General features: G+C 42.4%; 1 protein-coding gene across 1 annotated transcript in view; it reads right to left on the reverse strand.

Moving 5' to 3' along the window:
• Nucleotides 1-10873, reverse strand: part of ZSWIM6 (zinc finger SWIM-type containing 6) — a gene marked incomplete at its 3' end in the record, with an annotated part of 112529 nt that extends 101656 nt beyond the window's left edge. Inside the window, exon 1 of the mRNA XM_080362239.1 lies at nucleotides 10348-10873. Coding sequence (XP_080218365.1) covers nucleotides 10348-10858 — 511 coding nt within the window. The 5' untranslated portion in view covers nucleotides 10859-10873. The remainder of the gene's footprint in view (nucleotides 1-10347) is intronic.
• Nucleotides 10874-10976: the final 103 nt, after the last annotated feature.

Consider the following 10976-nt stretch of genomic DNA (forward strand, 5'->3'; position numbering starts at 1 on the left):
ATTTTGCAATAAATATTGCTTTCAAATTAAGCCATTTATTGTCTGTTGAGGAGAATTAAACCATAACTTTACCATGGCTTATAGTAAAATAAATTCAGTCATATTCTGTGATCTTATCAATGCATATTTAACTCTATGAATAAACCTGTTTCAAGCAGCTGTACAGAAATGAAGTGGGTTTGTTTTACCACTGTAATGGTGGAGCCTCCAACATGACTCAATAGAAATAGCTTCTGCTTCTGATAAAGTACAGTCCAACATAGATCCTTCAAACAAAGTCAGCACTTTCTGAAAAGCAGTTTCCTTTGTGCATAACATACATCTTACTTATAAAATGGAAACTGGGATGTAAGGTTGGAAAAAGAGTTGAGAGAACACCCACTTCATAATTTAAACATATTTCACAGTTTTAAAAACTGGAGGAAGGCTAAGTTAGTTTGCCAACCTGCTTTTCATTTTGAAAGCTTTGTTTCATTTTGTAGGAAAGAATCAACAGCTGCTATGCCTTCACTAATAGCCCTTTAAAGTAGACCATATAAAGGAGACAGTCATTTGGACTATATTCTCCTTAAATATACCTCTTCAGGGATCTGCTGAGGTCTTTGACTTTTGCCTTATCTCAGGCATCACCACTTCCCTACATCTCTTCCTAGTCTCTCATCCGTAAAGGTCAATTCAGCATATTACTACCTCTCTTCTCTTCAAGTACATCTTATTCAATGAGACAAACTCTTGTTTACTCCTAAACACTTCTCCACTGCTACCAAACAGCCACTTATATTTATCATCTACATAACTACCTAGAAATCAAGCCTGTAAATTATTGCCAGGATACATGACAATGTACTTTGCTCACTGAAAACTGACAGTAAAACTACATGCTATGCTGCTTCTAAAACTTTTAAGTAGCACTAATTCAAGTTATTCTCAGCTTCCTTATCCCATGAGACTGCCATGGTCTCTGTTACATCAAGAGTCCAGTTCCTAGTCACTGCCTATAATTCATGCATTGGTAGCACATTTAGCTGAAGGCACCTCAATTAATGCATTTAGATTTGACCAGGAAAGCCATGGGATGTCTCTCTCATGTACCATGGCCTGCAACAAAAGCTAAAAAACAGCTACACATTCTATGTCATCCTCATCCTCCTTCTCTAGAAGCAGCAAAATTGAAGTTCCATGCCTCTGTGCAATAAAGCTACACTAAATCCAGACACAGATATGGAATATAATGGACTTGATATTTTATCCCCAAGACACTAATTGTAGTCAGTTTGCAAGGTTTCAGTTTACAACCTAAATCAATGGAGCAACTGAGACTCATTTCACATGTACAACAGCAGCAGCAGCACAGCCAGTTGTCCCAGTTGTCATTGCTCATAACACAGTATTTCTGAATAAAAGTGTTCAAGGTTTCCTTCCTTTAGCTAATGCGTTAAACAATTCATTTGGACTATCAATTTTTTCCTGTTCTTGAACCTAATATCAACAAACACAGCAGTATTGTCTTGAAGAAGCACAAGCCATGCTTGACGTGGTCACTGAAGCAAGCTTTGTATATATGCAAACACATACTTTACTAAGACTACTTTTTACCCTTCCAAAGCAGAGCATTGTATTCCAACACACAGGAGAAGCAGAATAAGTACTTCATTGAGGCAACTGCTGTGCAAGTAATCAATAGCTTACTGTAAGGTTCTTTGCTCAACTTCGCTGATTTGCTTACGTTTTCCAGAAGATTCCAGAAAGATTACCCAGAGACATACGGGTTAACGAATTCTTAATATAGACATTTTATCTGCTGTACTTTCATAGGAAAAGCTGCAAATGAGTAGCAAAATCATCAAGCATATGAAACCCTGAAGACCACACTACCTGTATTCATTTATACTTTCCATAAATGCACAATGAATCTTATAATGAATCACTTAATATGGAATGGTGCTCTATAACCTTTAAGCCAGACAAAACCAAAGCTGAATGTAGAAATAAATACTGATAACAAAGCTCACCAGCTGCTCTTGACAAGGGTAAGCCAGGAGCTGATGTGCCAAAGAGAGTTTGTGCTGCCACTACGCTTTCTGCACTTAGAACACGACTATGCAGAGAGAAGGCAGGCCACTAGTATAAAATAAGAAAAAGTCAAACTTTAAGCGTAAGGAAACAAATCCAAGAGAAGCAGTGCTGCTAAAAGTCTTCAACACAAAACTTTTCTTCTAGCACAAGTTTAAAAATACAAAAATAATTAGAATACATGCAAACTTGATCCTCTACTACAGATTGTAAATTTGTCTCACACTTTATAAAACAGTCTATCCAATTGTAAGTGCCTCAATGTTCTAATGTTCTTTATTTCATTAGTCGATATAAATTAAACATTGCAGTCAGCTGCACACTCCCTGCACTGTATCTGCATTACTACTGGCTGTCAGTAACCAGTTAGCAGTTAAACTTGGCATGCATACAACAAAGTATCTCATTTCTTAGAAGTCATACAGCTATGCAACATTTGATTTTCCCAGCCTTTAAAATGATCATTTGAATACAACTAACTTTTGTCAAAAAAGGCACAATAAAGATACATATTAACACCTACTTCTGTGAAATTTCTTCCTATTATGCCATTTTTCGCTCACTTATTTTTCCAACAATCCCACAACGTACTGAAGGTCTGACACCAATTAACAATGAAAGATGGCTTATGTAAACAGGCAGATTGTTAAATACAGCAGGACAAAACGTAAGTCACCTGAATTTTTAGCACATTAATTCATTAAATGATCTTCCGATGTATCTGATCAGCTAGCTGTACTGGTGTAGATTTAAACTTACTGACAGGTTTTACTGCATCCTACCAATTAATGTCAGACTTTCTCAGCCATTGCCCATGCATTCCCAAAGCAAATGTTTTCAGATATTTCAAGGCTGTCAAATGCACTCACTTGCAGCAAGGAGGATAGAGTTAGAGTAAAAAAATAATGAAAAAAATTAAGCTTTCCTTTTTAAAGCAGGTGACAGTGCACATCACAATTACCTTAAAATACACTTAAACACTGTTAAAGAGTGCCCTTTCACAATTTGTTTTTCATTCTTCAGGAGGGTTTAATAAGTGTTGGTAAAAAGCACACAGTAGGAGACACTTCAGCCTATACTGAATTGTGTCAAAACAGAACAAAAGTATTTTGTGCAACTGCTCAGCTCCTACAGCAGGCCTTTTATCAGTTCTGATTTAACCACAAGGGAATTCTCTATACTGTGGTTACTATTAGAAGGCTACACTCCTCTGGTCTGTTTGCACATTTGCAAAATGATGTCAGAAAATAACATTTTAAGACAGTGACTTACATCACAAGTTTTCTAGATATCCTATCCTTCAATACAAAGGCAGCGGCAACAAACACTGGATGCACATTGCTGCTTTGTCAGAGGACAGCAGGGCAACGCACCGTAAGGGCATCACATAAATCATGGTAATTGGCTTGTAGCTAGAAGGATGCAAACCAGCATACAGTACCAGCCGACATCGGTGGTGATCCAGGTCACAGAATGTTATGAAGCCGTATCAAAAGCTGCACACAACTCCAGCTGAGAGAAGCATTTTACATAGGTAGCCTTAGATAGTAAACTGAGAGGAGAAACTGGAAGTTCAAGGAGACAGATCTCCCAGAACAAGTGAGGTTGCTGGACAGCACTCAAGTATTCACATGCTGTCAGGCTGACTGCATTCCAGGCAATCAGAATTCATATTGAATCTGTACCCTTGTTGCACATGAAAGCTTTTTAAAATTTCAAATTAGTTCCTGTCACAGACAGTATATTCATAAATTAGGATAGTTTTTGTCAGTTAAAATAATGTCATATTTTTGTTGTTTTGTTTGTTTGTTTTTAAAGACGCAGTAAATTTTCCCATCTAATCCCCAAAGAAAACCAGCTGCAAAGAAAGCAAGCTAAGGGATGTCAGCTGCATTGCTATACTACCATAGCTTTGTATTCATATTTTGCTACACGGCTACAGAACTACACAATTCGTCTTGACACAACAACTAGATTACCTAGATAGCAGGTAACACTAAAATTGAAGCCATGCAGGAATATCTTAGAGCATGACATCTAATATATTTTATCCTTCACCAGTAAAGAGTGCTGTATGTGATAATATACTTCTTTTCACTCTAGTAGGTTATATTTTTTAATTAGAACTTTACCAGAGTCTTATGCAAGGGTTCAATTTTAGCAGGTTCATTTAAAAAAGCAAATGATAAGGCAAAATGCAGCAACTACCAGTTGATTTTTAAGGAAACTCGTTTGTCCTGTGCTGACTCCTAAATAGTTCCAGTCTATCCTCACACACAGGTTTTGCTTTTGATTAATTGTTAATCTCTGAAAGTTAAAGTACAGTCAGAGAGAGAGAAAACAGGCATCATCTGCTGGCATGACAACTGGCTCAAATTCAAGAATTGCTACATACCAAAACATCTGATCAGATACAGAGATTGAATCACTTTCTAAAACAGAAAGCAAGCTTTGAAAATGAAAAATGTTATCTTGGAAGTGAGGAAAGCCTTGAAATTAAGGGAAAAATGAAATATGAAAACTGACCTAAAACAGACAGTGAAAAATTGTTAGGTCAACCCAATATAAAACTCTTCTATAAAGGAAGATTCATTGTTTTTAAAACTGTGATGAGAACTGATGTATATTCATTTTATTCCTAAAAAATAAAACATAGGGCAGTATTAACATTGTCCTATTACATTTATCTTCATCCCACTACTCATAATTACATCAATAGTATAGACTTCCATTTTCATATCTTGAAATCACTCTAGAATGTTTACTTTCTCTTGAAATCCAGATTAGTTGTTTTTAGAAAGAGTGAAAAAAGGTATGAGCCAGTTTACAAAATTTTCTACATTTAGTGATGTGGTCCTGAAGGAAAGTTTTTCTTCCTCCTTTTCTCTTTTTTTTTTCTGGAGGGGTTTCCAATGAAATTATTCAAGGTCAAGGATAGTACATCTGAGCACCCATGCACACACAATCAAAATAGCTTCTGCATTCCCTAATTAATGCATTGCATTCCAAGTCTAACAAGGCAATTGGAATACATTCACACATTTCGCCTTCCGGGAAAAAATATTTAAAAACAAGTTTACTTGTTTCTGTTGCGAAACTTGGGAATATTGGTAGTTATTTCTTCAAGCAAACTGAACCTGGAATCAATGAAGATATTTTCAGCAATCTTGGAACTAAGTCAAAAAAAGTCCAGCAAAAAGTCAGACATCGTTTGTTTACCCACATTATCTTATTAACAAATTCTGCATAACCTGTTTTAGTCACACATTCCTAACCAAAACCCAACATCAGGCTGACTGTGGAAGAAACCACGCTTGCTGCTTCAGTATGTCAGCAGATAAACTAATCCTCCTCAAACAGACAAAATTTAACACAACCTTTTCCCCTTGGCAAAAGGTCACTGCATGTACCAGGACAATTTGGTGTCACAGGATACCAAGATGTTAATGGAAAACACTGTGTGTGCATCTCCAAAAATGACAGCCCTCATTTTGTCACACAATTTAGTATTACTTGCTTTAAATAAACATTTTCTTACTAAATACATGTGTCCTACAGGTTTCATCAACAATTTGCTATATGTCACATGCAACAGTGAAGATCATCGTATCTGCTAAAAGACACATTCCAAATTCCAACTTGCAGCACAAAAATGTTTGTGCCACTTTTACTAATAAAATACTTGGTGTCATATTATCAACAGAAAGGTGTCTCACATTATACTATTGGCACTAAAACAACTAAACCTTGGAAGAAACTGTATTTAATTTCACATTATTTCAACTAAAGATGGCTAGAAAGAGAAAAACAATATATTAACTAGAATAACTGTCTACTAAATGATCTGAAATTTGCTGAGTACAACACATATTCCACCAGAATTACATTCAGCAATTACCAACACAGTCTTGTAAAGCTGTTTCTTCTTCCTGGTGAAAAAAAAAAAAAAAATAGCTCTTCCTGGTGAAAAAAAAAAAAGCTCTTCCTGGTTTTGAAAGCAATCACCAGCTTTTAGCTCATATTATAAATAAATAAATAAATGGGGAGGAATAATCAGCGGTAACAATAGATGATAAAAGTACCTCTGAGTCAGAAGATAAATATTGCTCATTAGAAGAAAAAATGGGGAAAAAGAAAAAGTCTTTAACTTCATTTAAGAATCAATGAAAGAAACACCTAGGGAGCTCCAACTATTATGTCACATTTGAGAAATCTGACTTTGTTTTCCTGTAAAAGTATTTTGGATACATCCCTCTGATCACATATCATAGAGAGGCTTCAGAAAAACAAGTCTGTGACTCCACACTGATGATGCTGTTCAGCTGAGCCCTCTTCCACAGACAAGGCAGTCTTCTAGCTCACAATATTAATATTAAATTCTAGATCAGTCAATTAATTCTTTACATTATTTTCCTTCCCTAGGAGTTTCTTCCCTCCAACTCACTCCCTTGCCATTCATACCTAAGAGGCACAACTACTGTGATTACAAACCCTTATGCTGCCCAGGAAAGGACTGTAACACCTTAAAGGAAGTCCTGTATGAGAAAGCAGGGTCTACACAACAAAGACAAACCAACCTCAAATTACAGACAGACAAGAATAGTCTAGGAGTACTTATATAACATATCAAAAAAAACCACACCACCATTTCAAGTACTTAGAGCATGGATAAAGGTACAGTAGGAAAGCCAAGCTTTGTAATACTACAGCGAAGACAGCCTCCATCTTTCCCCAAGCAAGAAGATCTACACCAGCAGAGGCAAAGGTTTTTTTAATTCTCCTAGAATAGCTGCATTAAGGGCTCTCTTCAGGTCAGCTGTGCTATTGAGGGATCACACCTCTTTCTAACCTCGACAGCCAGAGCTGTGACGAAAATACAGTACTGTACACTAATTCAGGACTAACCTCAGAAACCAAACAGTCACTTCACCATCTAAATCTGTCTGCTGGCTCCTGGCATCTTCACAAATTTGGCCAAAAGAAACACAGTCAATTTCTAATTTTCCTTTCAGATTGTTGTATTTACTCAGAAAGTGTTTTCATGTTTAGAATGTAATTTTTACTAAAAATCGTCGGTTTGAAATAAATGAAAAGCATGTATGGTAGAAAAGCTCTGTTTTACACAGTTAAAAAAGGTTTACTTTAGGAGACCACATTCTGTATTTTTTTTTTTTAATAGGCTGAAAAAAAAATCCTTCTCATTCAACTGAAACATATCAAAAAGCTACAAAAACACCAATAATTTAGATGCAAATGGAATTCTGAAGCAAACTTCTCTGGTGAAAAATCTTTCAAAATTAAGTGATGCTAATTATTATGCTGGGACAATATAATTTCATTTCAAAATAGCCTAGCAGAAACTTTACTGTTTGATTATTATGAACATTTTTAGTGTATATCACGAATGTGTCATCTTCCTTTTATTTAGAATTCTCTTTTCGTTACACTCATGAGATGAAGCTGAGGTTCTACAAAGCAGGATGACATGAGGATTTTTAGCAGAGCACAGACACAAGGTTTTTGAAACTCTCCTGTTTGAAATGAGTTACGATGACAAAGTTGTCTGAGTGTTTATTCGCAGCCAGACTGAAAAAAAAAAAAAAAAAAAAAGGCAAAATCCAGAAGCAAGTGGTTCCATTTAACTACCACTGAACTGAAATATGTGTCTCCCTCAGAAATCAAATTCTGCATTCCCTGTTTATAGTAATACTTACTGTTACAAGTAAGGCTGTTGGAACTGATATGTAATAAAATGTACTTTGTCCAATAACTGCACTTTTCCACAGTACAATAGTAAACATTTACAGAGTTTCCATTACTCATACAGCAAAGAACATAAGTCCACATTTATATGGCCACTAAACACGCACTTACATACACTCAACATTAAGTTTTCCTCAATGCTACATATTCAGTCATATTATATGGAACCAATTTCATTCTCCACCCAATATAACTCACTCCAGTTGAATTGGCTTTAACAGTTGCACCTTTCTGCTTCACAAGGAATATCTAAACAGCAAGAGCCAGCCCTAATGACACAGCTACCTACCCAAATTACACAAGAACTTTCCTACAGCAGGACCTGGCTTAACCAAGTGCTCCACAACACCCTTGCCAGACAAGCCAAAAGCCTCTGTCAGAACAACTGACATGTTTCATATCACCAGTTTCCACTACTATTTTTGCACAGCCTTCCAAAGGAGGCTCACATAAGGTTGGAGAAAAAAAAAAAAAAGCCACAAACAAAAATGTATTTTCAGCAGTACGTATAGCATTTGTTTGGAATGCATTTAAGAGCTCCAGAAGCAGCAGTCAACACTTCAGTTGTATTTATGCATATTTTCTTTCTTCACATTGACCCTTGCCAACATTACTGAGTGCCCATCCTCCCCCTTTTGAAGCCATACAAAAAGTTACTTTTTTTTCTTTCACAACTACTCACTGAGGCCTATTCCACTGCTGAAAGCAAGTGAAGTAAAGCCCACGCTGGGTGTCTGTCTCCTAGAGAAGATTGCATCTTTTATTTATCGCCCCTTGGCTTTATTTTCACAGTGAATTCCTGGCTTAAATGTAATCAGCCAAGAAACCCTCCCTATGTGCACTCCTGTCATTCCTCATCGCTTGCAAGCAGAATCAAGTGCAAGAAAAAAAAATAAAAAAATAAAAAAAAATCTTAACGCTGCGAACCAAACTAAAAAAGCCCTACTTCTGGTTTTGCCAGTCCTGAGGAATCCCAGATCTCCCTCAGACCTTTGGAAAGAGAAAGCCAGAAAATGAAACTTATTAGAAAGTTAATTTAAAAAAAAAAAAAAAAGGACAAAAAATAGATTGAACTGCCCCTAGGCAGAAGGGCAGGGCACTGAGCCTAGGAGCAGGGACACGGCTTCCCTTCAGGGAAAAAAAACTGATGGCACGTTTGCAAGCTGCCCAAGTCAAACCCACAGCAGGCAGGACCCAGTGTTTTTGAAGGGTTTGGGGGAGTGGGGAGAATTCCGGCGTCTCCCCCAACCCCGAGCCGCCGCCGCTAACAAAAGGCAAGCAGCAGCCTCTTTTGTCTGGCTTCCCCTTTTCAGGGGAGGAGAAGGGGAAGCGACAGAAAACAGGGGGGAAAAAAAAATAAAAGACACAAACACGAAAACGAGAACAAAGTGGCCGGGTCGCACAAAGAGCATCACCCACCGGCAAGGAGGGCTGTCTGACAGGGAGAATCTCCCCCCCATTCACGGGGGAGCCTCTCCCGGGCAAACAGTCCCCTCAAAAGTGGGGGGGTACCCACCTCTGCAGCCCTTTAAACGCAGGCAGGGAGGAGTTAACCAGGGGCGCCCGCAGCGGGTGAAGAGCAGCGGCAGGCGGCGGGGCTGGGGGGGAGGAAGAGGAGGGGGGGGGTATTGTTCCAGGAGGAGGAAGTGCACCGCACCGCTCCCCCCCCCCCCCCGCCCTATCACGAAGCGGCTCATCCCAAAGCAAACCCCCGCCATACCCCCCAGGCGGGGCGGATCGCGCCCCCTCCCTCCGGCTCGCCGTCGCTGCCCTAGAAATGCCTTTGTTCACAGATCCTCCCATCCTCCCCCCGTGCGCCCCGCACACCCGCTGCCGGGGTCTCGCACCGCTTTTATGTCTTTATTTTGGACGGCGGCGCATCCCGCCCGCTCCCCCTCCCAGCCCGCCCCCGCTTCTTCCCCCGCCGGCCGCCCTTCTGCTGATTCATTTCCACCGGCGGTCCCCCCGGGATGGGGGGGCGGCATCTCCTCGCTATTGTGGCTCAGGGTAAGGCGATGACCCGGATTACCGGGGGTGGGCGCTGGGAGGGGGAAGAGCCAAACGGGATTACACGGACTGAATTACCGGGAGCGGGCACGGCGTGGTGCCGGCGGAGGCGGGGGGGAGTTAAAGAGACAGGCGGGGGGGCGGCCCGCCCGGCGGCGGGGGTCGCGGCCGTGTCACGGAGCGAGGGAGTTACTCCGTGTCCCTGGTGCGAAGGGGAGGAGACCGGCGGAAGAAGTTGCCGGCCGCATTACAGCTAAGGAGCGAAGGGCTCGTACGGGCCGGGCCGTAGGGGGCAGCTCCCCCGCCCGCGCTGCCGGACCCCCACAGGAGCTGCCGGGGGAGGCTCCGGCTGCCGGAGTCGCGGAGGGAGGGCCGGCGGGAGGCGGCTCCCCGGATGGCAGGCGTGTGACACGCAGGGGGAGCCCCGCGGCGGGGGAGGCCTGCGGCGCCCTGCCCCGGTGGCGGCGGCCCGGCTTCGGAGCGCGGCCCCGGTCGGTGACTCACCGACTTGTAGGACGTTATCGACGCAGCCGCCGTCGAGCAGAGCGATGCCCCTGCGGAAAGGCAGGCGGTTCTCGTCGGCGGCAGCGGCGGCGTCCGCGGCCCCGCCGGGCGCTGTGGCGGCCCCCCCGGGGGCGGCGGTGGGGTCCTCGGCGCCAGTGTTGAAGGAGGAGTACATGCAGATCTCCCTCTCGCTGCGGGGGAAGGACCAGTAGACGATCCTGCGCTGCACCGGCTCCGGAATCCGCTCGAACCGTTCCTCCACCCGCTGGAAGGGCCACTTCTCCGCCACCTTCCGAGCCGCGATGTCCAGCAGGGACTCGGGGCTCTGAGTCTTGCCGAGTGGCAGCAGCCCCAGAGCGGCAGCGGCAGCTGCGGAGGAGGGTCCAGCGCAGAGCGCCCCGCTGCCGGGTCCGGCGCCGCCCGCCCGCTGGCCCGGCCTGCACCCCGAGCCATAGCCGGGTCTGCAGCAGAGGCGCTTGGCGGCGGAAGGGAGCTGACCGCGCTCCGCCATGATCGCGCCGCTTCTAAGCAGACAGCGGAAGTGGCTGTACCCTATAAACGGCTCCAGGAAGGCAACGGACGGCCGCGAGCCCCCGCGGGGCACGCCCCCTCTACCCTAATATGGCGGC

The sequence above is a fragment of the Nesoenas mayeri genome (genome assembly GCF_963082525.1).
Source record: "Nesoenas mayeri genome assembly, chromosome: Z".
In the NCBI taxonomy this organism is placed as follows: domain Eukaryota; kingdom Metazoa; phylum Chordata; class Aves; order Columbiformes; family Columbidae; genus Nesoenas; species Nesoenas mayeri.